Source organism: Prionailurus viverrinus, chromosome E1 (assembly GCF_022837055.1).
Source record: "Prionailurus viverrinus isolate Anna chromosome E1, UM_Priviv_1.0, whole genome shotgun sequence".
Taxonomy (NCBI): domain Eukaryota; kingdom Metazoa; phylum Chordata; class Mammalia; order Carnivora; family Felidae; genus Prionailurus; species Prionailurus viverrinus.
The window spans coordinates 48,327,533-48,355,040 of NC_062574.1; the positions used below are offsets into that span (position 1 = coordinate 48,327,533).

Consider the following 27,508-nt stretch of genomic DNA (forward strand, 5'->3'; position numbering starts at 1 on the left):
CCCGTGACTGCAGACTGAGTTATTGAACGGTTCAGTAACCCTTGACGTCCCCCGCCTGGTCTGAGGCATAGCCCTCGTTCTCATTTGTAGAGAACCAGGCCACTTCACTGGCAGGTCCAAAGATTCGCGATTGGGGCTTGGGGGTGGCGTCCCCGCTAGGGTGTGGACGGATTTGGGTGTCGGACAGGAAACAACTGAATCACTCAGGCCAAGTGTGAGTTCTGCCTGATTGCACACTTACTCAGCGGTGCTTTGGTAAACCCGGCTGGATAATCGTGTTTACCAGGTGAACCCGCCCGGGGCACGGTGGGAAACGGCAAGCACAGGTGAGGAAGGTGTTTCATTCCACCTTGCCCCTTCTTGAAGGGAAGCCCAGTACCAGAGGCACCACGGGTGGGAACGCGGGTGCGTGCGCTTGTGCGATCAGAAGGTTCCGCCGGATTGTACCTTAGGCCCGGGTATAACCGGGGAGGTGAAAAACAAGGAGTGCGCGTGTGCGTTGGATTCAGCTGCAGAACAGGGGTCTTAAACCCTGGGCCACTGGACGGCGGGACTGGGCAGTGCTGGGGGAAGAAGGTGGGGATAGTGCGCTCCGGGCTGCAGGGACCAGAGCGACTTCGTATGCGGGGAGGCGGGTCCTAGCACGACGGACTGTCCTGTCCGGGCCCCTGGCCCTGTCGCGGGAGGGAACTGGGAGCCAGCCTCTGGCCGTCCAGCCCACCAGGCCGTAGCCGGAAGCGGCGGCGCCCGGGCGGGACAACGAGCCGCAAACACCTTGCAAGGTCCGGGCGGAGCCAGACGCCGCCCTGGCAGCCCCTGCGGCGAGGGCGGGGCCTGGCGTGGGCGGGACGGACCAGATCGCGCTTCTCATTGGACAAGTGCCCCTGTCCATCACGGAGGAAATGAGACCGGACGTCCGGGACTTTCCACCTCGAGGGAAGGAGGGCTCTGGCTAGATGGAAGGATGCGGTACCCAGTAGCAGTCAAGATGTTTGCCTTCGCGAGAGATTGGCATTTGCTCTAACCACTGAGGCGTCGCGGAGGGATACCGGTCGTGGAAGGGGATTGGCCGCGGCACTTGGGTGTTTCCAGGCGCCGGGAGCCTCATAGTCTATAAAAGGGACGCTTAATGCGCAGGTGAAAGGGCTTGGGCTGCTTCGAGTTTTTTGGGTTTTAGGCTGGTAGTTAGGGTTGTGGTTTTCATGAAGGCTCCTGAGTTTGGTAGGCTTTTCCTGGAATTACCGAGATTTTGTGGACTCCTTAATAAAGCACCCCGTTTCACGTTTAGGGTCAGGACTGGACACTAAGGGGCGCTGCGCCCGGAGCGATGACCGAGACCCTCGGAAACTTCCGTGTTCCCCGGGTTAAAGCGAAGGTTAAATGGAGGGAATTCAGTAGAAAACAGGAAGAAACAAGAACGGAAGTTTGCAGGGGGAAAACAATGCAAGGAGCCCCTAAATATTTGAACGGATGCTCAGCCCTTCTCGTAATAAGAAAGATGTAAATTAAAACTTAGCTGTGAGCTGGCCATTGGCGGGGGTTGGGGTGGGGAGTGTCCCCAACGCCTGCACCGGGCACCAACCCCGCCGCGCCCACCCTGAGTCCTGCATCGTGTCACTTGCTGGCAATGCCGGAGACCCGTCCACCCGTTCCCCTGATGGGGACCCCTTCTTCTCTTCCTCCCTTCCCCCACGCCCTTCATCATCACATCCCAGGCTTTCCTAAGTTGCTTCCTTCTAGGGCCCTTCACCCTTTGCCTTGGCAGACCCCTTCGTAGCTCCCACTGCTCTGCTGACCCCCTACCATCTGGACAACACAGACTTTCCAGAAACCAAAGGCATGTCCTGAGGGGCTTCCAGTCTGGACAAGATGGCATAGGCTTGTCTGTCCGCTCCTCCTGACTAATCTAACAATAAATGCAGGATATAAGAGACAAAGAAAACGGGCGCCTGGGCAGCTCCGTCCATTAAGGGGTCCACTCTTGATCTCGACTCCGGTCATGATCTCAAGATTGTGATTTCGAGCTGCACATTGGGCTCTGCGCTGATAGTGCTGAGCCTGCTTGGGATTCTCTCTCTCTCTCTCTCTCTCTCTCTCTCTCTCTAAGATAAAAATAAACATTAAAAAAAGAGAGAGAGAGAGGGACGCCTGGGCGGCTCAGTTGGTTAAGCCTCTGATTTTGGCTCAGGTCATGATCTCGAGGTTCATGGGTTCCAGCCCCGCATTGGTCTCTCCGCTGACAGTTTGGAGCCTGCTTCGGATTCTGTGTCTCCCTCTCTCTCTGCGCTCTTCCCCCCACTCGCACTCTGTCTCTCAAAAATAAATAAGCATTTAAAAAAAGAAAAAAGAATTAAAAAAAAAACTTCGCTGAGCTAACCTTTCCGACCTGTCAGATTGGCAGGAACTTTGTTTGACAGGGTACTGAGTCAGGCATGGAGCTGGCTGGGGGCAAACTGGCCCAGCCCCCCGCCCCCCCCCCCCCCCCCGGAGGCCATGGTGGGGATCTCACAAAATAACATGTATTCACCTTCCGCCCAGCCATCCATTTTTACGGACCTACTCTGAAAATACACTTCCACACACAGGATACAAACCGTGTGCACAAAGCTTTATTCACAGTGGCATTATTTGAATTAACAAAAGATGGGAAACTACACGAACGTCCATCAGCAGGGAATGGATGGACAAACTAGGCTGTCAGCACTATGTAGCATTTTATATATATATATATATGTATATATGTACATATATGTACATATATGTATATATATGTACATATATGTATATATATATTTAATTTACTTTTTAAAGTGTTCTCTCTTTTTAAAATTCCTTTCAATGTTTATTTATTTTTGAGAAAGAGAGAAAAGGGGAGAGAGAGGGAGACCCAGAATCCGAAGCAGCTCCAGGCTCTGAGCTGTCAGCACAGAGCCCCGATGCGGGGCTCGAACCCACGAACTACAAGATCATGACCTGAGCTGAAGTTGGACGTTTAACTCACTGACCCACCCGGACACCCCAGCGGCATGTAGCATCACAGAGCGGACTATGAAGCATGAAGAAGAATGAGGACACCAGGGGTGTCCTGGGTCCTGTGGTGTGAGCTCCAGACGCTAAGCAGGCTGCTACCTTTAGCAACAAGAAATGCGGAAAGGACAGAACCAGCACGATAAAAATAGTTGCTCCGAAGGGGTAGAGGTGGTGGTGGTGAGTCTGGTGGAAGCCGTGGGGGGTGGGGGGAGATAGAATACAAATAAAGTGATAGTAATAATAGTAAAAGAAACCCAAAAATAAACCAAACAAAAATCTGTGACAGTAGAAATTTGCCAAGCTTGGCCCCTCTTCTCCCGGGACCCAACATTAGGTCGCGAAAGCGCAGGCATGCTGGGTGGGCGTCAAGGTCTCCCAAGTGGGGCCACGCTGCAGACTGCCCTAAGGATTTCCAGCATCCTGCCCCTCTCCGGGGCTCCTGGGGGAGATGAGGAGGGCAGAAAGGAAATGACTTGTCTCTGCTTCTAGGTAATACAAACCTCCCCTCCACCGTGAGAAGGAGACACTGGACGTGGATCCCGGACAGTGAGGATGAGGGGCCCAGGGGAAGAGGGGAAGAGGGTGGTCTCAGCACGCCCAGGCAACGGCGCGCGTACACACACACACACACACACACACACGCACGCGCGTGGGTTCAGAGGCGGAGCTTCTCGACGCTCCTCCCCAGCCCTGCCTGGTTCCACGCGCACGGGATGCCTCGGCCTTCCAGAAGCACGTGGCCTGGCCTGCCTGCATCTGGCCAAGCCTACACCCGAGTGTACATCCGGGTCTTCTAGGCCCGGAAAGCTGCCCAGAGGATAAACTTGGGCTCTGTCAATCGGAGGTCCTTTGGACAAATGTATTTTCTCACAGTGAAACTGGGAAAAACAAAACTGCTCAAAGTGATCTGTTCTTAGGAAACTGATTTACATTTTCAGATTAAAACAAAAAGAAAATTGAGGGGCGCCTGGGTGGCCCAGTCGGGTAAGCGTCCGACTGTGGGTCCGGTCGTGATCTCACGGTTTGTGAGTTTGAGCCCCGCGTCGGGCTCTGTGCTGATGGCTCAGAGCCTGGAGCCTGCTTTGGATTCTGTATCTCCCTCTCTCTCTGCTCCTCCCCCGCTCATGCTCTATCTGTCTCTCTCTCAAAAATAAACATTAAAAACATTTTTTTTTTTTAAATTTTTTTTTCAACGTTTATTTATTTTTGGGACAGAGAGAGACAGAGCATGAACGGGGGAGGGGCAGAGAGAGAGGGAGACACAGAATCAGAAACAGGCTCCAGGCTCCGAGCCATCAGCCCAGAGCCCGACGCGGGGCTCGAACTCACGAACCGCGAGATCATGACCTGGCTGAAGTCGGACGCTTAACCGACTGCGCCACCCAGGCGCCCCAAAAACATTTTTAAAAAATTAAAAAAAAAAGGGGGGGGGGTGCCTGGCTGGCTCAGTCAGTAGAGCAAAGCAACTGTTGATAGTGGGGCTGTGAGTTCAAGCCCCACGTTGGGTGTAGAGATTACTTTTTTTTTTTTTTTAACGTTTACTCATTTTTTTTGAGAGACAGAGTTGAGAGCCAAAGTTGACTGCTTAACCAAATGAGCCACCCAGACTCCCTGAGATTACTTTTTTAAAAAAAATCGAGAACAAGAACAAATCACCCAAAAAGGGGGGGAAAAAGAGCTGTGTGCACAAGGAGTTCACAGCAAGTTTACTTTAGGTTTTAGGCTACTCTTAAAGCGGCTTAGATTGCACATTTTCTTCACCCTGGCCATTTTCAGTGCAGGAAGGGAGGAGACACCTAAGTTTGTCTCGATGGTGGCAGTTACAATGGACATTTTGCAGGAAGGTAGCCCTGAAAGGTTTCTAGCAAACGGGGTTTGGTAAATAGAAGTGAACTGTCTGTGGACTTGGTTTTGAACCCACTGGAGGTGGTGATGGATGCGATGGGTGACAAGCCACTGCTATTTGTGACAGGTAGTGAGGCCAGCCTGTGCGCAGGGCTCCAGGGCAGAGTGGCGAGGGGGGGCAGGGGGAGGCACTGAGAGTGGCTGGGCAGACACTCTGGGCGCCGAAAGTCACAAGCCCCGGACTGGAGAGAGTTCTTCAGATTGGCCTCTGTCAGCCCCTGCGGCTCTGGGCTCTGCGTGGCGGTGACACGCCGGCAGTGTCCTGCCTCCCCGTCCCCCCCACCCCCACCCCAGCCCAGTACCTTAAACTTTTTAGTGGCGCTAATGGCATCGAGGTCATTTTCTTCCAGCCACCACTGCGAGCAAGGGGGGTCTCGGCTTCAGCTTGCAGGGTGGGGTATTACCTTGTGGTTGTGCGTTATGTTCTCGCCATCGACTCCGGGAAACTTCTAAGAGCGGGTTCCCAATCTGCAGGTACATTTTGATTTCCCTGCCCCGGAGCAGCACTGACCTCTGGTGGGACAGATGGGTGTCCATTTGAAATGGGTCCTAAGAGGATTCTTCTGGCCACAGATGGACTCGAGGGTGTCCCAGTGAGGCAGAGGAGGTGACGGAAATGGTATAAACGGAAGTGGGTGCTTATCTGGAAACGGCGTCGGAGCCAACAGTCGCCAGTGAGCCAGTGGTGTTTCCTCAAAGCACTAGGGGCCAGTGTGGACGCTGGGCCGCAGAACCACCACCCGGGAGGTATGCAGGGTGGTGTATGCAGCATATTCAGAGGCTCCCAAGTCCCCAGCAGGTGACATGTGGTCCTGGTGTCTACCCAGTAACCACCCACCCTACCCAATCCTCACAGAGCCCTGATGGGGTCTACTCGTCTGCTCCTCGGAATGGCCGCGTGGTGATGCGTTGCTGCCCGGTATCCCTGCCAACCATGGAGGTGGGGGGGGTCCCCATCTCCTTGCCCGTGATTGGTTGAGGCATGGACATGTGACATAATCTGCCCAACTGGGACGTGAAAGGAAGGGAGAGGGGCACCTGCATGGGTTCCCTAACTCCTAGAGATGCAAGCCAGAGATGTCCCATTTCCTGCTTCTGGATGGGACACCTGAACTCCGCCGGCCGTGTTGCGGCCACGGGAAGAGCTAGTCGGCCACAAAAGCCTGCCCTGCGAGGAAAACTGAGCCACAGGGACTGTGGTTTGGGCCCTGTCAGTCTGGGCCTGCAGCCAGTCTGCCTTTGGGCCCCTCACGTGACCTAGCTCTCCTCTTGTTTAATGGGGCGCCTGGGTGGCTCGGTCGGTTGAGCGTCCGACTTCGGCTCAGGTCACGATCTCACCGTTCGTGGGTTCGAGCCCTGCATCGGGCTCTGTGCTGTCAGCACGGAGCCTGGAGCCTGCTTCGGATTCTGTGCCTCCCTCTCTCTCTGCCCCTCCGCCACTCACACTCTGTCTCTCTCTCTCTCTCGAAAATAAGTAAACATTAAAAATAATACCAATAAGCTGGCAGAGTCGGAGTTTTCTGTTCCTTGCTGTTGGAGCATCTTAGCTGATGCAAGTATATGAAAATTCCTTGACTTCACTTTTCCCACAGCCGTCGGAATTTTGACTCAAGCACGACCAAGTCCTTCCTGTTTGGCATGATCAGAGCTGAAGGACCCAGGCAGGAGGAGAGGAAGGCCCATAAAGTGGTCCCAGGGCAATGCGCTTGGCAGGGCGGCCCTGGGAGAGGTGGCCCTGCCCGCCACACGATGGAAGGGGTCCCTGGGAGGTGACGAAGGGAACAAAGAAGTCTAACATCATAATTGTTTTTTTTTAAAGCAGTGTCAAGATATATATATCTTTTTTTGGGGGTTGTTTTTAAAGCACTGACATTTGGGCAGGACAACAGAGAACAGACCCCTCTCCTGTGCAGATTGTCCACAAGGAAGCAAAAGGAATGGCAGGAGCAGACAGGGGAGGTTCCCGAGGAGAATTCCAGGAGCAAGAGGAGAGGACGGAGGGAGAGGAACTTACCCCCACCCCCGTAATCTCTAACGTGAGGTATGCAAAATGCCACTGCTGCTTTGAGTTCACTGTGTTGACGTAGCTTTATTTGAGCAAATACAAAATATTTCTAAGAACGTCATGGGCTCTCTCTGGGGCAGACCCTCTCCAGCTCGGTTGGCTCGGAATTTTCCGGCCTGTGGGGCGAACAGAAACAGGGCCCGTGCAGCAGGCAGGAGCCCCGCCGTTATCTGCGTCCTCGCAAGTTCGCGGACTCCCAGAGATTTACTGACCTCCTGACGTGTCCCGGACGCTGTCCCGTGAGGTCATTCTGGTGTTTGACTGAAGGCTGTCTGGGGACCTGCTCTCTCCCTGCACACGTGCCTCGCTTCTCTGAAGGACTTTCGTCTCCTTAAAGGGAGGCCCCGTGTTGCATATGTGATTTCCTCTACCTCTAGCAGCTAGCGTGGCCCTGGGTGCATTATAAGCACTCAGATGAGCCTATATGTGAAGTAAGTCTCACGTGTCCACGGGGGAAGCTCTCCGAGGGTCCCAACTCTGATAACACCGATCTGCTCCAGTGTGGAAGGTGAGGGTCGAGTTCGAGTTTTTGCTAAAAGGACGCTCAGAGCCCCCCCCCCCCCCCCCACGGCCCCCTGGGCACACGGGTGTGGGAAGGATTCAGGGGCGCTGTGGGAAGACGGGTAACAGGTCCTGCTGCCCGAGTGTCCAGTCTAACAACCCTGCGCTCTCACTCTGCCTCAGAAGGCTTTCTGGAAGCTTCTGTGACTGCACGGACGCAAGCCGTAGGGGAGCATTCTCTTAGCAAAAAAAAAAAAAAAAAATGTCTGACTCCGAAGACAATAATCCCGATTGCTGGAAAACCATGCCTAAGTTTTGGGAACCGCATGGCCCGTGTGTAGCGCCTCTACAGCTACAGACGCGAGAGCGAGCCAGCGAGCCTGCCGCAGCCGGCAAGTTGGGGACGGGGCCTCGCGGGCGGAGGCGGCCTACATGTCGTAGAGCCGGAGCTGCTCCTGCACGTCGCCGTCTGTCATCTCCCCAAACGTCTCCTTGTTGTCCTTCATGAGCTTGAAGATGGCCTCCAGCTGCTCCTTCTGCACTCTGTGGGGAAGAGAGGGGACAGAGGAAGAAGGTTCCCCGGGGGCCCAGCGCAGGGGGCCGCCCAGCGCGTCCGGGGCGGGGGTGCTCCCCTCTCGGCTGGTGCTGCGTCTGCTTTCCGGAACAGCAAGAAAGTTAAACTGAAGCCAGATCCACTCAAGACACACGAGCTGGTTGGGCCGAACGGCCTCAGCCCGAAGGTTCTAAAAGCGGGTTCGAAGTCTGGGGTTTTCCCTGCAGGTCTGGGGACCCACGTGACCCTGAGAGTTCCTGTGCCCCTGTTTCCCCATGGGTGCCTTTTGAGCTTAGATCTCGCGTGACCCGGGACGTAACGGGGAGAGGGCTGTTTCCGTTCCGTGGCCGGAGAACCCACGAGAAACCATGTTAGCGACAGCCTTTTAGAAGGATGAGGACGGAAACCGTTACCAGCTGGGAAGCAGGGAGCACACGGAGGTGCGTATGGAGGCTTGACCAGGGGCAGGGTTGGCACGGGGTCTCGCTGCCCGGAGGAAGGGGCGCCTCTTCCTACTTTGCACATATACCTTATGGCCAGCGGGCGCCCTGAACTGGCCTGCACACAGGCCTGCGAGTGAAGGGCTCTTATCTTTTTCTTTTTTTAAGTTCTTATTTATTTATTTTGAGAGAGAGAGAGAGAGAATGAGCAGGGGAGGAGCAACGGGAGAGGGAGAGAGAGAATCCCAAGCAAGCTCTGCACGGTCAGCATGGAGTCCGACGCCGGGCTCGAACTCGCAAAGCATGAGATCATGACCTGAACTGAAATCAAGAGTCGGAAGCCCAGCCGACTGAGCCACCCGGGTGCCTCTCAAGGGCTGCTGTCTTTAAGAGGCTCAGCCACCCCATCTGACCAGCACAGGACAGCTCCCAGGGGCGCGAGTGTTGTGAAAGGCTGGGGTGAAACCGCAGCAGGAAACAGGGCTCGGGGCCAGTCAGGGGCCTGTTCCCGCTCCAGGTGCTGGCAGCGAGGCTGGTCCTGAGGTTTCCCTGCGCACCGGCCCTCCCTGCGGCCGGCTCCGCTTTAGATGCCGCACGGCAGGGCTTCGGCACGGCCTCCGGCCACCCAGCACCCATAGCGCTGCCCGGGGCGGGGTCCCACCGTCTGGTCTCGTCCCACCAGACTCCTTCGGCGGTGACCCCTTATCTCCCATCCAGCAGGTGGTTTCCTGGCTAGAGCAGCATCTAGACGCTGAAATACTCAAGTCCCAACTCCCAGCCTCTCTTCGTCGCCCTGGGAACTGTGATTTCTACGGTCCGTTTTCCTGTCCTGCCATAGGTGTTCTGTACCCTACAGTCCGACAAAAGCACTGGGAATGGAAAGGGTGTGTGTTGGGCTCCCTGGACGGCATCACAATCCCCCCGCCCCGAGTGAACGCAGATTCTCAGGTATTTTCGCCGGCCGCGGCGCTCGGGCAGTTTTCGCAGACATAGGACTTGTACTCTGCTAGAGGGTAACAGGCATCAGAATGAGAGCTCAAATTCTAATGGGTTCGAAGGACATGATTTCTTAAAAGCAAAGCGAAACTGAAAAAACACACCGTCACCGAGATCATCTACTCAAAGTTTATTGGGCTGAACAAAGGCTGAGTACACAGATCCAAGCCATCAGGAGGACGTGAGGCTTGGGGCCCACGAGCCATGTTCAGAAAGATTCCAGACAACTAACTAGCTAGGTAGCTGACCCGGAGGGAGGCAGTCCCCCGCTCACGGTGTCATTAAGATCCCAGTCTGGACAAGGCCGTCGTATTGCGTGTGTGGGGACCCGGGTGCTAACAAGACAGCATCTACCTGTCAGGTCTCGGTGTGGCTGGTGTTCCGTCCCGCGCTCCGTCCCTAAACCTAAGGTTCGAGGCCCAGAGGAGAGGGTCACTGGGAATGCGACACGGCCTAGGGGTTGACATCCCGGCCTTCCATCAGATGGCGATCGTTTTTCTAAAAAACTTACTGCTTAAAAAAATGTTGTAACCAACACATCTAAAAACTGCACGTTAGTCTGGTGTAGTATAAATGTCGTCCAATATAAAATTCCAAGAAACGGATCTGGGACTGCTCTGATTCTCTCGCGAAATTCTAACTTATCTATGAAACCTTCTAGGAAAAGGCATAGTCGAGAGATCTATTTCAAGCAAACTATTATTATTGCTTCTGCCAAAGCGAAGGTGGCGATTCGGCCGAGCTTGATAAGAGCGTCAGTGAAAAGGCTTCTTTTAGCAACGAGAGGGCTGCATTCAAGCCTCCTCGAAATGAAGACTCAGGGCAACCGCGAATCTCTAGCCGACGCTGGTTCCCTGTCGCCCCGCGGTCGATATAGCGTCTCTCACCCGCCCCCCCCCCCCAACGACCGCGCCCGGAAGGGGGACGTGGGTCCCCAGGGAGAGGAAGACAAGACCACCCCTAAGCCAGCCACTGAGCGCCGGCGTCTCTCCCTCATTTGCCTGGCACGCCTCCAAGTCTTTCCCGGGTTAGACGTCAGTGGAGGAAAAGGCAGGGGCTGGGGGGCTGGAATGCAGCCACATGGTTTTAAAATGACAAGGTGGCTGCCACTGGCCATATCACAGGTGTGAAGGGTGTGTGGAGAGCTGGGTTCAGTGATACGAAAAATCAACGTCTCCGAAACCCTTGCTTAACCGAGCCATCTGCGCCAACAGGGAGGAACGCATCTCCCCCGGGGGTGGGGGGCCAGGGCGCCCCCTGGCATCCTCCCTGCCGAGGGACGGGTCCTGAAGGAGGCTCTAGGTCCCAGCGGGTTTATGTAGGCAAGAGGCACCCGGGAGCCCGCGTGGCTCCGCTCTGGGGATTTCCATTCTAGCGCTCAAGCTTTTAAGATGTCAAAGGGAAAAAGCCTTTAGCAGGAGGCTAAGGATAACTTCATTATTCTTCGGTTCTGTAAAGAGAAATAGGGAGAAAAGATCATTTATTTTAGTCCTTCCGCCTTGCAAGTATCACGGGGCAGGGGTGGGGGCGGGGAGGAAAGGGGGGCATCGGGGACGACGGGGGAGGACGTTTGGAGTTGCAGAAGCCGGGCTGGACACTGGTTTCTCAGACACGGGGTAAGTTTGCTTCTCATCACCTGCAGCAAGACAGTCTGTCCCCCAGAGCGTGGCACCGTGGCAGCCCGCCGACCCCCATTCTGCGTCCGCGAGGCACTTAGTTAGGCAGAGGGGGCCCCCGCATCTAGGCAGTTGGGCAGGGCAGACGTCTGGACAGATACTGGGTGCTCCGGATCTTTGGCTATGTGCTTCCCTGGGGCCCTCCCGTCCCGCTCTTCCTATTCCCACTGGCTGGGTTTTGTCCCCGCCGGGGACACTGGCACCCTAGGATGTGTGCCCACCCCGTCTAAACAACACCCAGCAGCCCACAGACTTGATGAGGGAAGAGGGGACGATTTTGTCCCTCTGGCGCCCTCTTCTGGAGGTCAGCGTCGCTCATGTTTCTAGACCTTCACACGGGCAAATCCCTCACGGACACACCAGGTTGCGGACACGGGAATATCCCACAGCCTGGATTCCTCCGCCCGCTCTCGTCCTTCCCTGTTATGCCGAACAAAACACCTTCCACTAGAGTCGTGTCCACACCCAGAAAGGTCAGGACATTGCCGAGGACCTTCGGAATGGAGTGGGTGCTGGGGTCCCAGGTTCCCATCCATCAGAGCCACTTTCCTCCGGACCGGAAGGTGGGAAGAACGGATGGCATACAAGGACAGGTGTGGCCAGGGGTGCTTTTTTTTTTTTCTTTTTCCTGCCAAGCCTTCAGCTTCACTAGCTCTGGGAGCAGGGAGGAGCGGTCCGCAGCCTGCAAACCCGCCAGCCCAGCTACACCCTGAGGCTGGATGGGGCGCCTCCCAGAGGAGCTTCGGTGCGAACGCACAGTCCCCCAGCCCGGCATGGCAGTGCCGAGGATACCTGCGAGCCCTAGGCCCCAGGGGACACCTCGGAGGAGGGGGTGCAGCCAGTGAGAAGCAGGGTCATTCTTGGGCAGCAGCTGTCTCTGGATTTGCAAACCTTACCATTTCCGACCCCTTGGGCAGAAGGAACCTGACCTGTGGGCGATTCTAAGGATGGGAATGTCCGTTTAAACACGCGGAAGAACAATCTGGGGTCTTGACTTTAGTCCTGCTTCCTAAAAGCCGTGTTCTGAAAACGTATAAAGTGAGGCTTTGGGGGATGCTCTTTAGTGGGACCACTAAAGATTTGGGCTCTGGATACGGCTCTGTTGGCTGAGGTGATAAATTTAACATCGGGGACTTACAGCATTTATTTGTTAACTAGCTTGCAACTCGACTGGGACGCGGAGTGCCAGGAAAGGAATTAGAAACAGGCAGAGTTTGGTCGGAAAGAATCTTGACAGGCAGAGAAGGAAGCAGACTTTTTGCTGGCCTGTGGTTTCAGCAGTTTGACAATAATATGCCTGTTCTTTTCCATACTGGGATTCCAGGGCCGTCTCCTAGACTCAGCTGGGACCAGAGCTACCTCGCACCCGTCGGCTCTCTCCCGGGGCACACGGGAACCACCGTGCTGTAGATGAAAAGACAAAGCCAAACCTGCCAGCCTCTGCAACCCCAAGCGTGGCCATGCAAGGAACAGAAGCAGCCGTTAAGAGGAGTGGCGCGTCAAGGGGCCCCATGCAGTGCCGCGCGCGCAGGGGCAGGAGGGAGCAGGCACAGGCAGGCTCGTCCAACAGCCGCGGGGAGCATGCTGGGGAAGGGCGGTAATGAAAATGAACATGAACTCCAGCTCCACCCTTCGAGGACGGTGTTTAGCCCCTCAAGTTGGGGCACAGCGGTGATGACCACAGCCTACAGATGAGGAGAGAGCGCCCCCTTCACCCCAAGAGCGACACCTGGGGCGCGGTCTCCACCGCACGGAATAGCCAGGTGTGAACTGGTATATATGACAAGTCCCCAAAGACTCCGTAGCGAAAGACCCTCCTGTCTAAACATAACAGAGAAGGGACTTTCCCTCCCCATCGCCAAGGTCCCAGCTCGGAGCCCAGCGACAGCGGCCGTCTGACCCCTGGCCCGAGGCCTGGCATCCATCCCCTAACTGGTCCTTCCTGTTCCAGTGGCTCCTCACATACTCTGAGCACTGGGAACCAGGACCTCAGCTCCGTCCACGGGGACCTTCGAGAGCCCACAGGTGCACCCAGCCCTGCCTATCCTTAATCCCGGGGCTGCGAAATGTTTCTGTAAAGGGCCCGATACGGACTCTTTTGGGCTTTGTGGGCTTTCTCACTCCGGCCACAGCAGCGCAGAAGCCACCACAGGCCACAGGAAAACCAGAGTGGCCGTGTTCTGGTCACACTGAGCATAGTGACCAGGGCTGAAGTCGGCCACCCCTTCCTCTGAGCTGAAAAACCTGCCTGTCCCACAACTTGGGAGCCCGGGGTTTTTGCCACACGAGGTTTTATCAGCTGCGTCACCTTCTTAGGGCAGGACCGAAGTGGCAGGGGGACAGCCAGCGGGTTTCCCCGCAGCCTCCCTGGTCCCCAGGGGAATGACAGTTCTGCCCAGCCTCACAAGGGGGCGCTAGCTCCCCGCCAGCTGGTCCATTAGGCCCACGGGGGACGCATGTTCACTGGGCTCCCAGGACCCTGCAGCCCTGGGAGAGGGGCCTGGTCACCCAGCGACCCCTGTGCTGGCGAAGAACGAGGCGGCTGGGTGCTCGGTGCGCAGAATGAATTAATTGGTTATGAAGGCGGCGGTGGGGATGGGGGAGGTTTAGACCACGCCAGTCATGTTTGGGACACATTAACAGACAGGAGGGGGGAAGCACCAGTGGTCTAAGAAGTCCGTCTCCTTACCAAAAGGATTTGCAAGATTATGTGTGGCTCAGGACCTAAGGAACGTGCTACAGGGAAGTGAGGTCAGAGGTCAGCTCAATCCTGAAATATAAAGGCAGCAAACCGGGTCACACCCACAGGCAGTGTCACCAGCACGGAGGAGTGGGGGGGGGGTCCCCTGGAGGCCAGGTCCCCCTGTTCCGGGTCCTCCTCCCGCTGGGCCGACACCGCCACCCCTCCGCCCCCGGGGAAGAGCCTTCCGGGCCGGCTTTGGAAGAAGCGGGGAACAGCCGCAGGAAGGGAAATGCGGGTTCTCGTGGACAGAGCGGCTTCTGCCTTTTGAGGGACCCTGAGTGGTGTGGCCAGTGGCAATGAAAGGGTGGCTGAGTTATGCATTCTGGAAAAATAAACCCTCCTGTCCCCTGTGACCCGAGAACCCCAGCTTCTGCTAACGAGCGGGCGGTGGTCACCACAAGCCTGGGCTCCCGTTTAGGTCCCGCTTGAACCAAAGCACGCCAGCAGGCTCCAGGCCTGGAGGCCCCGGGGCTCGGGGTCAGACCCCCGGTTCTCCCTTCCCCAGCTGTCCTGCTGTTTCCAGAGCGCTCCTTGGCACGCTGGCGGGACGGAGCGCAGAGGATCTGCGGAGGTTAGCCCACGGGTGTGCGGGGGGTGTCCGGCAGGGGTGGGGGGTGCCTGACTCTAAACTTGGGGCGCTACACGGCTGCCTCGGCCTCCGAGCTCCACGGAGCAGAACAGATACAGAAGGAAGGCGGCCGCTGGGCGAGGAGGGGCCGGAGGGGAGCGGCCAGAGAGATGAGCAGGAAGAATCAAGCTCTGTCCTGAAGTGACAGATTGGTTCTGTCATGAACTCTATCTGGTCCAGGCTCTTCCCCGGCATGGCATCTCGATTTTTCCCTCTGCAGCGGGGCGGGGTGGGGCAGGGGAGGGGCTCAGCGGGTCCTCCCCCAGCGCCCTGAGGGGACCGTCTCCATGGGAGACGAGCCCGGCTGAGTGGAGGCAGGACAGACAGATAGGAAAGAAGCCCTGAAACGAAAACAAAACGGAGGGTGGCAGGGGGTGGGGGCAGGAGGTGTGCGGCCTACCTCTGTTCTTCCTCCAGCTCCTCTTTGGTCATCATCTTCTTGTACTGGTTTCCCCGCAGCTTCCCGGGGCTGTATTTAAAGGAGAAGACCTCTCCCCCTGCAGGGAGGAGACGGGGAAGGGGGTAAGAGCTGGCGTGTGGGACTGGGGGGGGGGGGGGGGGGGCTGGGCGCCTCCCACAGACTCCGAGTCCCTCCCCTGCGACTTTTCTGCTCGACTGGCAGGGCTCCCTCCCACACTCTTCCCATGAAATCCCACAGTGACTTAGGGACTCGAAATGGGGATACAGAGACAAAAATGAGATAGTTGGAGAGAAATCAGTCCCCCTCCCCAAACTGTATGGCTCCATCCACCAAATGCTGGACCCCTCCCCCAAGGCAGGGTTGAGCCATCCACAGAGCTGTCTGGCAAAGGCTCCCGCCAAGCCGCTGCCTTCGAGGACACTCTACCCTCGAAGAGTCATTGAAGCCGCTCCCCCCCGCCCCCCCCCCCCCATTACTGCTGTGCGAATTACATCAGACCCAGCAGGCTGGGCCAAGGTGCTGGGCTCCCTGCCTCTCCTCGGGTCCCAGGCCCTGAGGGTGGCACAGGGACTCCTGCTCCTTCTGCCGAGGTCCTCCAGGCTCTGGGGCTTGGGGGATGCCCGCCAGCTATCAGAAATCTGAAACAACGCATCCAGCTCACAGGAGTGACGTGGGATCTTTCACACCGTGTTGAATTTGGGCCTCCAAACCGGTGCCTAGTACTGAATAGGTGTACTGGGATTTGCCAGTCCCCGAGAGCAGACTCCTTAGCCGCCTTAGAACAAACAATCTCGAGGCCCGATGAGAGGGCACGCCAGAGGTCTGGACAGAGAAAGGCAGGAATGTGCGACAGGGAGCCAGGGCAGGTGCTGAGCAGAGACTGCCAGGGCGGAAGAGAAAAGAACTTCAGAGCGGAGCCCTGGGCTGAGTATCGGAGGGAGAGAGCCCCCCGCCCTGGGAATCGATGGGCGGCCGTAAGTGGTCCTTCAACCCAGCAGGTGTAGGGCAGACGGCCTGGGGCCTGGGGCGCCCCAGGGGCTGTGGCCTTGCCTTAGGGAGAAGTTCCTACATTAGTACCAGGATTCGTGGGCTCTTTATTCTTTCTGCAGACATGAAGTGAGCTCTCTGCTAGGTGCTGGGGGCTTAGCCGTGAATCAAACGGGCAGCAAGCCAAGATAAGTAAAACACAGCGTTTGACGCTGGTCATGAGGGCTCTGCGGAAAGAACAGGGGTGTGGGAGGCAGGGAGGGGGCTGCTTGGAAGTTTCACTGGAGATGGGGTGGGGGTGGCATCGGGAAGGGTTTTGCAGATGATAGTCGAAGGGAGCAAACCCTGTGCCGTCTGGGAGACAGATCCGGTAAAGCAGGGAGGCCAGCGGCACTGGGTGGCAGAGAGAGGGGCCCGGCCGCGTGGTCGGGGAGGGGGGGCTTGGTTCTTCCTCCGGGTGAGACAGGGCTTGGGGCAGAGACAGGGGAGTCCGTTCCCACCCCCCCATCCCCACCCCCCACTGGAGACCCTGGTCCCCGCCGGCCGGCTCTTCGGGAACACAGCTCAGGCTGACAAACCAAGGGCTGGGTCCTTGGGGACCGCAGGATCAGGGGCTCCCAACAGCACCAGGTATGGCCTGCCTGCGTCTGAGGATCTGGGTGCTTTGCTGAGTAATTCCGAGCCCCTGTCTGAGGGGCCTGGGTCCCTGGTTGCCAGGAAAGCCCGGAGAAGCCTGCCTTCGGGGCGGAATTACACAGAGCTGCGGTCTCAGACTGAGCTCACCGACCAACGCACCAACCACCAACGACGATGACGCTCGCTCTGGACCTCCAAGAGAGGCAACAAAGAAACCCAATTACCCTCAACGTCAAGGTCATTGTGTTGCTCTGTTTTAGAAAAATAGCGATTTTAATGCTGCCAGCTGGGTGCTGCTCAAGGTTTCAATTTACGGGGCAGGTCTGATGATTTTATGTTTTCCGAGCCAGGCAGAACGAACGAACGAACGTCCGTCTGGAAAAGCGTTTCCCTTAATCACATCGCACGTGGCGTACCGAGTGATCCGCGGCCGCGTCCAATCCAGCCAGACCAGGGGGTTTCGATGTGAGAGCCTCCCGGGGAGGAGGACTTCTCGCAGCCTTGTGTGACCGACTCACCAGTTTGCTTAGGAAGGGCATCTTAGCGACACTAATCAATTAGCCTGGGAGCTGAGCTGCTCGCTGCCGAGGGCCTGGGGGCCCACTCTTCTTTCCTCTGACAGCTGGGGCCATAGCCCTCCCCTCCCCTCCCCTCCCCTGCCTTGTCAGAGCTGGCAGGTGGCGGCTGCAGGCTGGGGGCCGTCCAGGGGCAGCAGTCAGATAAGGAGGGAGGGCCCAGTGATGAGGCACACGGTTGGGGGTGGGGCTAGTGAGCCTCCCCTTGTCCTGGCCGAGGGGCCTCCAGCGGCCTCGGCTCCTGCCCCTTTCTGTGTCCCCAAGTCACTAACGGGACCCCCACCTCTGGCATCCCTGCAGCCACCTGGGGCCACGAGGCAGGGACAGACCCCAGGGCCACAGTTCCCGTGCGTCTCTAACCCCCAGCCAGATGACGGAGAAGCTAGGAGAGCAGGGTCCCCCCCACCGGGCTCCCCAGCTGCCTGCCCTTCCCTCTTCCCCTGAGGCAGTACTGACAGAAGTCCCAGCGGCCTGTGGGGCCTCAGCGGGGTGCCGGGGGGCCCCCCAGCGCAGCCGCACCGCCAGCCCACACGCCCACACCAGCCGTGGTCACTGCATTCCTGCAACGCGTTCTTTCCACTGCCCCTGCCAGCAGTCGGCCAAAAGTCACAGCAACAGTCTTGCCTTTTGACAAATTGAGAACTACTTCGGACATACACGAATGCACGTCCTCCGTGTACTTGCCGTGTAGATGAACAAATGTTGACATGTTGCTGTTTTTTGTTTTCTTGGCTTTTGTTTTTAAGTTTATTTATTTTGAGGGGGCAGGAGGAGAGAGAGAGAGAGAGAGAGAGAAAGAGAGAATCCCAAGCAGGCTCCGCACCAGCAGCTCAGAGCCTGACTCGGGTCTCGAGCTCACAGACTGTGAGATCATGACCTGAGCCGAGATCAAGAGTCGGACGCTTCACCGACTGATGGAGCCACTCAGGCGCCCCTGCTTTTTTGTGTTTGTTTTTAAGAAATAAAACACGACAGACCCAGCGGAAACCCACACCGTGCTTGGTTCTGCCTCTGTCCGGCCAGGGCACTGGCCCCCGGGGGTGCCCAGGACAAGCCCACCGCCTTCCACCCGCTCGGGTTCGAGCTGGCCAGTTTCCTTAACGCTCCGGGACACGCCTGCTCCCTTCTCCTGGCTGGCCAGAGTCTGATGGCAGGGATCCCACTCACCATCTTCCTCCTCAGGCTCTGCTCGGGGTGGGTCCTCCTGGCCATCATGCTCCTGCTCCTCTTCCTGCAAGACAAAGAGAGAGTCAGCGCCCGGTGCCCGGAGCTCGACACGGTTTACTCGGATACCGCCACCCAGGCGTCCCCGACCCCTTGGTGAAAGCGACTTGACCCTGGCCCCCGGGCAGGAGGGATGCGCCACAGCGGTGGGGGCACTGGAGGCCGGTGACCGCCTTGGGGAGGTGGGGCAGCGGTGGGCAGAGTGTCAGGAGAGGAAGGGGCCGCCGAGGGCCAGCCTGAGCCCACACGGCGCCGGTGCCTGTCTGTTGGGCGTGGTCGGGAGGACCCTGGTGGGGGCCACGGTTAACCAGCAGGTGGAATCCGTATGATCCCCGAGCTAACGCTGTTTGGCCAAGATGATAAGGGCCGAGGCGCTGTGCTTTCGACCTTTGGACCTCAGTCTCTTTACCCTTTCCGGGTGGGTGCTGGCCAAAGCCTGTGGATGCCGTTTTGGTAAGGGGACTGGGGACTCCCGTCCCACACTCTGGGTGCGACTAAAGGCGCCAGAGGAAAACTGGCGGGCCATCCGGGGCCGGGCCATCACAGAGAAGGTGCGTTCGCGGGCTCTGCCTCCGGGAACCTCATTCCTCCCGGTTCAGCGTCCATTTCCCCCACCTCTTGGAGGCCCGGCTCTCCCACGAATGGACTCAATAAACAGACGGCTAGAAGGAGCGTCCCGAGATGGCCTTCTTGGGAGGAAGGAGTGACTCCAGCCTGCAGGAATGCTGGGGGGCACCGGGGACACGCGGCCCAAGGAGCTATGACGGACAGCGGGCCGGCGGATCTGGAGACACCCCCGGTTTACAAGGGGGAGGCACACACGGAGTGAGCTCCCCGGGCGGTGAAGGCAGCACGCCCAGGTCTCTGGGACTCGGCGCCCGGGGTGGGGGGGACAGCCAGGGTGGCGGCCTCGGCAGGGGCAGGGAGGAGCGGCCGCAGAGCGGAGGAGCTCTGTCCCTCACGGCAGAGCGAGCGAAGCTGGGCTGCAATTCTGCACGAGCCCAACCGCGGGTCTTAGGTGGCAAACCCTGAAGGGCCTTGACTTTCTGTCGCTCACAAAAGGCAGCCGGGGGAGCCGGGCGGGAGCCGGGAGCAGGGCCCTCCATTCAGTTTCCATCCAGCTCAGCGTCGGATGTGAGCGATGTTGCCCAGAGCGCAGGTCAGTACGTGGCGCCTGGGTGTCCAGATGCCCCGAGAAGTTTGCCCAGCAAAGCATCTTTGTGGCTGTGGGGAGGGGGCGGGGGCAGGCCCCTTCGGGGGAGGCAGGGTAAGGAGACACCCCTGTGACCCAGCACACCCACTGCTAGGGACCTGCTCTGGACTGGAAAACCATCTGTCCGGGTTTTTCTACAGTGACTCTGATTTTGTGCCGCAGAAACCAATCCAAACTGGAAACCACTGAAATGTTCATCCTTAGAGTTCCAGATATTTGGTTAACATGTTCACCAAAATATTAACTGGTTGAATATATCACAGCACACACACACACACACACACACACACACACACACACCATGCATCAGTGTGCATTAAAAAGGAGGCAGCCGGGGGCGCCTGGGTGGCTCAGTCTGCGGGGTGACCGACTCTTGATTTCAGCTCAGGTCATGATCTCACGGTTCATGGGTTTGAGCCCCGCGTCGGGCTCTGTGCTGACAGCTCGGAGCCTGGAGCCTGCTTCGGATTCTGTGTGTCTCCCTCTCTCTCTGCCCCTCCCCTGCTCATGCTCTGTCTGTCTGTCTCTCTCTCTCAAAAATAAATAAACATTAAAAAATTTTAACAAGGAGGCAGCCATACACACTGATGTGAAAAATGCACCAGGACAAATTTCCAACGGGAAAAAGCAAGAAGCAGCACAGTGTGAGAGGGGCCATCTTCTGGGTGTAAATATAAAAATGGAAATGCACATACATGCTCATAATCACCGAGAAAAAGTTTTCTGGAAGGACACACGAGACAGTTAGTGGCTACCTTTGGGGAGAGGGGCTGGGGGAGGCAGCCTTTTGCTTTTGTCTTACACATTTCAGTATAATTTGGATTTTCTAATATGCATGGAGATACATGGATTTCCCTTAATATATTTTAAAAATGCTACATTTTTAAATGCTACGGTTCAATGGGTCTTTGAACTGTGAAATTGGTGATTTTTTAAATGTTTATTTATTTTTGAGAAATAGAGAGAGAGAGAGAGAGAGAGAGAGAGCACAAGTAGGGGAGGGTCAGAGAGAGAGGGAGACACAGAATCCCAAGCAGGGTCCAGGCTCTGAGCTGTCAGCACAGAGCCCGACGCGGGGCTCGAACCCGTGAACCGTGAGATCATGTTCTGAGTCGAAGTCGGACGCCCAACCGACGAGCCACCTGGGCGCCCCTTGACAGCTTGAACATGATTTTAAGGGGGGGGGGTCGACCAGCTCACCAAGGTGCTCGTGGGAGAGGACTCCTCTACCTGCCTATCCATGCAGACTCTGGCACACAAAGAGTTAAAATGAAAACCTTAGCCTTCAAATGTCAGGAAGCTAAGTATAAAAGGAATTTAAATAAGTAAATATTCAACTATGTGTATTGTAGCTCTGTAGCATTCGCATTTCTTAAGTTATTAAAACTTAAAACTGCACTAAGACTTTGGAGGTACCTCTGTAACCCAGAATTAAATTAAAGATAAATAGTGTTATGTGTGTGGTAGAGATAAATAGATAGATGCCGTTATAAAATTTCCCGTGTGGGTCTGTGGCTTTTAAAAATCGATTTTTTGGGGCGCCTGGGTGGCGCAGTCGGTTAAGCGTTCGACTTCAGCCAGGTCACGATCTCGCGGTCCGTGAGTTCGAGTCCCGCGTCGGGCTCTGGGCTGATGGCTCAGAGCCTGGAGCCTGTTTCCGATTCTGTGTCTCCCTCTCTCTCTGCCCCTCCCCCGTTCATGCTCTGTCTCTCTCTCTGTCCCAAAAATAAATAAATGTTGAAAAAAAAATCGATTTTTTTAGGGGCGCCTGGGTGGCTCCGTTGGTGGCGCGTCTGACTCTCGATTTCAGCTCAGGTCGTGATCTCACGGTTCGTGAGTTTGAGCCCCGCCTCGGGCTCTGCCCTGACAGCGTGGAACCTGCTTGGGATTCTCTCTCGGCCCCTCCCCTGCTCCCTCTCTCTCTCTCTCTCTCTCTCTCTTTCACAAAATAAACTAATAAATAAATAAAATAAAATAGATTTTTTTATTGCAGTCTTCATGAAGTCTGGAAAATAGTGCTGAATTGGCCACATGTTGTTTTCTGTCTGTGCAGAAATGCCCTTCCTTCAGAAGACACCCCTCGAAGCCTCTGGGCCCTTCTCTCCTTGGGGAAAAGGGACGTCTGGTCCCAGAGCTGTGAGCCTGGGAATGTGTGTGTTGGGGGGGGCGATCGGGGGGCGCCTGGCTGTGGTTGTCCCCGAGGCCACTCCACCCTGGCCTTCCCCTGTCCGTGAGGGACTCAACTCCCAGTTCTGCGCAGGCTGACCAGCCAAGTTGCTGTCACCGACAGCCAGAGTCCTGACCCCTGTCATTGCCTCCTCACCCGCCACTTAGCAAGCCCAGAACACATCGATTTCTCTCGGGAGAGTGCTGCCTGCATCAGATGCCGGCAGGGCGGCAGCTGGGGGATGGGTAGGATGCTGGAGTTTTCCACCTGTGCTTTGGGGAAGCACCCCAGGCCCACATGTTTATCTGGGCTTACTTAGCGGGCTTTTAGATAACATCATGATAATGGAAAGGATTCCATTATTAAACAGAACGCTGTGCATTGCATTTTGGCCTTATTTTATTAAAAAAACGTGTACACAACAGGAAAACCCAAGTGCTGACACCGGTAATAAGATGGACAGGTCTCGTCAACAGTGCAATTGGGCCACAGATGGCCATCCTTCTGGACGGCGGTGGCCCTCCAGCCTCCGTCCAAGACTCTCTGCCTCAAGATGGTGAACTGTGGGGGCGCCTGGGTGGCCCAGTGGGTTAAGTGTCCGACTCTTGATTTTAGCTCAGGTCACAATCTCACAGTTTGTGGGTTCGAGCCCTCCACTGGGCTCTGTGCTGCCAGTGTGGAGCCTGCTTGGGGTTCTTTCTCTCCGTCTCTCCCTCTGCCCTCTCCCCCTGCTTGCGTTCTCTCTCAAAATAAAGAAGCATTAAAAAAAAAAAAAAGGCAGTGAACTGTGAACTATGTGTATGACAGTGAAGGAAAGCAGTAAGGTGGAACCGTGTACCAAATGCTAGAACAGGGGAGCCTGGGTGGCTCCGTCGGTTGAGCGTCCGACTTTGGCTCAGGTCATGATCTCGCAGTTCGTGAGTTCGAGTCCCGCATGGGGCGGGACTGAGGGGCGCAGCGAGGCCCCAGAGGGGACGCCAGGTGGGGAGCCTCACGGCTTTTGCAGTGACTGGGCTGGAGTCTGGTGTGACCGCAGGGGATCACGGGGGTCAGGAGGCAGGGCTCGGACCAGGAAGATCTTATAGGGAACAAGGCATTGAGGAGCCCCCAGCAGCTTTTATTTTATTTTATTATTATTTTTTTTAATTTTTTTTTCAACGTTTTATTTATTTTTGGGACAGAGAGAGACAGAGCATGAACAGGGGAGGGGCAGAGAGAGAGAGGGAGACACAGAATCGGAAACAGGCTCCAGGCTCTGAGCCATCAGCCCAGAGCCCGACGCGGGGGTCGAACTCACGGACTGCGAGATCGTGACCTGGCTGAAGTCGGACGCTTAACCGACTGCGCCACCCAGGCGCCCCCCCCAGCAGCTTTTAAATGGGGAGAAAGAGAAGGAGACCGGCATTTTTGGAGCAGGAAGTAGGAAGGCATGGTGAGGGCAGGATAGGAGGCAGGATGAACTTCCAGAAGGGGGGGGGTCCAAGTGCAGGTGAGGGATGTAAGGCCTGATCTGGGAGGGTAAGGGACTCGGCCCTCAGCTCAGTGTTTGTCGAATGAATCAGCGAAGGCCCACCTGCATCTGGTTCGAGGCAATGCCCTGGGGGTCTCGAAGTCGGAACCCCACCCGTGGGTTTGCTCCCTGACACAGCTTGGCTAGGACCACGCCTGGGGCAGCATGACCCTGGCAGCTGCTCAGAGTGGGGACTGCCAGCCCACAAGAGCCCATCGCTGTGGATTTCTTCTATTTTTTTGTTTGTTAATGTTTATTTAATTTTGAAGGAGAGAGAGAGACAGAGTGTGAACGGGGGAGGGGCAGAGAGAGAGAAAGGGAGACACAGAATCCCAAGCAGGCTCCAGGCTCTGAGCCGTCAGCACAGAACCCGACGTGGGGCTCGGACCCGCCAACTGTGAGATCATGACCCTAGCCGAAGTTGGACGCTCAACCGACAGAGCCACCCAGGCGCCCCCCCCCCCCCGATGTGGATTTCTTGTCACTGCCCTTGGTCCCGAGAGTGACACATGGCACCTGTGTGTTGTAGACTGAATTATGTCCCTCCCCAAAGTCATATGCTGAGGTCCCAACTGCCAGTACCTCAGACTGTGACTACGTTTGCAGAGGGGGCCTTTAAAGAAGGAATTAAGTTAAAACAAGGCCGTGAGGGTGGGTCCTGCTCCAATCTGACTGGTGTCCTTCTAAGAGCAAATGTATAAGAAACGGACACACAGGGAGACGCCAGGCGAGCGTGTGCTCGTGGAAAGGCCCCGGGAGGACGCAGTGAGAAGGTGGCCCCTGCAAGCCGGGGAGAGAGGCCTCGGGAGAGACGGACCGTGCCCCCCCGCCTGGATCTCACAGTTCTGGACAAAGTAAATGTCTGTGTCTCAAGCCGCCCTAGCAAGCCAGTGTAAATCAATTTCGTGAAAGCTGTGAGTCGGTGACACCCTCGGAGACAGACAGCTGGCGTCACCCTGGCTGGTCCCCAAAGCAGTCCCAGGAGGGGAACCCAACCCCATCACCTCCCTGACCAAGAGTCCCAGCATTTCGCTACTGGATAGAACCCGAGGGTTTTAACGCCACGTGGCCCCGGCCACTTTTCCTCCAGTGGAGGGATGGGTGGGGGGACAGGCAAAGCACAGGGGCCAGGGTCTCCCAGATGCCGAAGGGGGGAGGCTTCTCGGAGCCAGTGCGAGCCTGCAGACAGCATGTTGCCTTTTATGGCTGCCCTGGCTCATCCAGGCCTCATGCGCAGCGCGAGGCAGAGGATGGGGAGACAGAGACAGAGACAGAGACAGGGGTAGGGAAGAGACAGAGAGAGAGAGAAACATCTCTCTGTCTGCCTGAGCAGAAGGCTCGGCCCTGGGGTCCCGCACACAGGCTCTGCTGGGACCCTGTGAGTTGCCACCAAAGCCAACTGGGCTGTGACCGTGGCAGGGCCCCTGGGTTAATCCGGGAGTGATTTTAGAGGACCACGGCTCCGCCAGGCAGGGGGAGAGGGAGGCCTCACTTCCCTGGGGATGCCCGACCCTCCCTCCCCGGCAGCAGCCAACAGAGAGAGGGGCCTGCACGATTCCCCTGCACCTCTCCGCAGCCTGGGCAGCCCCACCCACCGCAGCGGCTGCAGGCTTCCCACGTGGGCACCGAGAACAACGGGCATCGTGCGGGCGCTGCCTCCCTCCTCCCCCCCCCCCCCCCCCCCGCCCCAGCTCCACTGCAGGCAGGGGGGGGTGTGACGGTGCTCTCTCCCCTCCCAGAAAGATGCCATTAGGCAATCAGGCTGCTCATCTTTTGCATTCAGAGGGGAGCAGCTGCGGGCGCAGACCTGGCGCCAGCTCCTGGAGCGCCTGTGCTGGGCGGGGAGGGTGGGGCCGGCAGAGGTCATGGTCACGGCGGCTCTCTCTCTCTCCCCCCCGTCCGAACGTCCAAACAGCTCAGCCACCGCACGCCCAAGTGACAGCTCCAGGCAGGGGACCCTGTATTTGCGGCTGGATAAGGCGCACCCCTGAGCCAAGGAACTTGTGTCTTCTTATCTCAAACTGGCCCTTCTCAGCCTTTCTCTGTGATCACGGCATCTTTCACACTTGGTCATGGCCCGGGAACGCTGATTCAAGCCTGCTGCTTCCTTTCTGCTTCCGCTTCTCAACCGCTGTCCCTGTCTCCCCGCCACGCCCCGGCCCCCCAAAAGTCCCTAAGATTCACCCTCATTCTCACGCTCCTACCAGTCGCTCGGTGCCTGAAACGGCACCGTTGTCCTTGACCTCCCTCTCCCCTGACTCATTTGCTCTGAGAACACCTTAAAATGCCAGCTCGATCATGCTTTTTCCCCCACTAGAACCCTAAAATGACGGCTGCTGGGTTCAATTCAAATATCCCCAGGCCTGTGAAGTTCTTCTGCTTCCTGATTCAGGGGCTCAGTCCCTAAGGCTTCCCAGGAAGTGCTCTCCTCTCCCACCCCCTGGGGGCTGCCATGGGAGGGCAGGCTGGAACTTAGGGTCCCCCTTGGAACCAAGGCCTCGGGTATGTGATCTCGGGCATTCACCTCTGGGTGCTCCTCCTTCCTTTGCGCGGGGTCCTTTGAGGTCACAGAATCCGGGGAGGATGGTCTTGAGCTCAGTTTTTATTTTGCCCTCAGTGGGCAGACCCCTGGAGCTTTGTGGTAGGTACTGAGGGGATTGCTGTGAGGAGGGGCAGGGGAATAGAGGGGCTGAGACCTCCACCCAGGGCAGATCTGCTTTTGCCTTATGCACTGGGCTTCCATTTAAGATTGAAGAACCCACAATCGTGACCTGAGCTGAAGTCGGACGCTTAACCGACTGAGCCACCCAGGCGCCCCCTTAATTTTTTTTAAATGTTTATTTATATTTGAGAGAAAGAGACAGAGTGCCAGCGGGGGAGGGGCAGAGAGACAGAGACAGAATCTGAAGCAGGCTCCGGGCTCTGAGCTGTCAGGACGGAGCCCAACGCGGGGCTCGAACTCACCAGCTGTGAGATCATGACCTGAGCCGAAGTCGGCCGCTTAACTGACTTGAGCCCCCCCAGGTGCCCTGCTAGTGCTTTTAAAAATGTGAGGAAGCCACTGTGGCTTTGACCTAATTCAAAACCCTATAGCTGATAAAAAACCTTTGATGAAAGTTCTCCAGTGTGTTTGAACACTTGTAGCCTCGGGGAGCTCACTACCTTACAGAGCCGTCTGCCTCTTTGGGGCATCCGGGGGCATGAAGAGAAATGGCCTCTGCCTGCTGCCCAGGCCAGTCCTACGAGGAGGTGGCATTGCCTCCTGGCAGGGGCTGCCCCGTTCCTTCTCTTTGTTGTTCCTGCGGTTTATAAATTCCACAAGCATGTGGTGGGTGCTCCTGTGTGCTGAGCCTGCTGTAGGAGCTGGGGGTGTGGCCGTGACCATGGCAGGCAGGGACCCTGTTCTCCCGAGCCGACATTCCGCTTCGGCAGACAATGCGTGCTGACACAAGGGATGACCTCAGACCCTGTGGAGTGCCGTGAAGAAAGCCCGATAGAATGGCGTGCTGGAGCAGGGGTGGGGGACTTCTATCCGCTAAGGTGCTCAGGCGCCAGACCCTGGAAAGGCAAGGGGGCAGGAGCAGTCATGCGAAGGTCTAGGCCAGGGAGGGTCCGCCGGCCAGAGCGGAGAGCAAATCCCAGGGTCCGGATGGGGGGCAGGCCGGGTGTGTCTGAGAGCTGGGAAGGCGGCCGTGGCTGCAGAGAGGAGGCAGGGCGGGCCGCAGGGCCGAGGCAGGAGTTTGGAATGTATTCTGTGCCACCGCAGGGCTTAGAGCAGGAGAGCGTGAGGGGCCCGTTTCCAGGTTATAAAGATCGCGCTGGTTGTTGGGTGGAATGTGGGGGGCGGGCTGGAAGCAGGGGGAGCCGCTGAGAGGTTCCTGCACAGCCCAGAGGAGCCACGGACTGCCGGAGCAGCCTGGAGTGGAGAGGAGGGCCTGACGTCAGGAGGAGGTATCCCACAGGCAGAGGCGACAGGACTTGCTGATGGAGTGACTTCGGGCCGGAGGGAAAATGAGAAAACAGGATGTTGTGTGGGCTTTTGGCCTGAGCAGCTTTGGGAGCCATGGAGGAATCCTGAGCAGGTGGTGAAGGGCGCTGGGGGCGGGGAGGGGCCGAGGGCACCCCTCGGGCAACAGAAGTCAAGAACACTAGGGGCGCCTGGATGGCTCGGTTGGTGAAGCGTCCCACTTGGGCTCAGGTCACGATCTCACGGTTTGTGGGTTCGAACCCCGCGTCGG

The 27,508-nt window shown here is 57.1% G+C and overlaps 1 protein-coding gene across 1 annotated transcript in view; it reads right to left on the reverse strand.

Moving 5' to 3' along the window:
* Nucleotides 1–6,998: 6,998 nt before the first annotated feature.
* The window catches only part of MXRA7 (matrix remodeling associated 7), a 28,749-nt gene continuing 8,239 nt past the window's right edge, over nt 6,999–27,508 (reverse strand). Inside the window, exons 2-4 of the mRNA XM_047832692.1 lie at nt 18,324–18,387; nt 14,938–15,034; nt 6,999–8,044 (exon numbers count right to left, since the gene is read on the reverse strand). Coding sequence (XP_047688648.1) covers nt 7,930–8,044; nt 14,938–15,034; nt 18,324–18,387 — 276 coding nt within the window. The 3' untranslated portion in view covers nt 6,999–7,929. The remainder of the gene's footprint in view (nt 8,045–14,937; nt 15,035–18,323; nt 18,388–27,508) is intronic.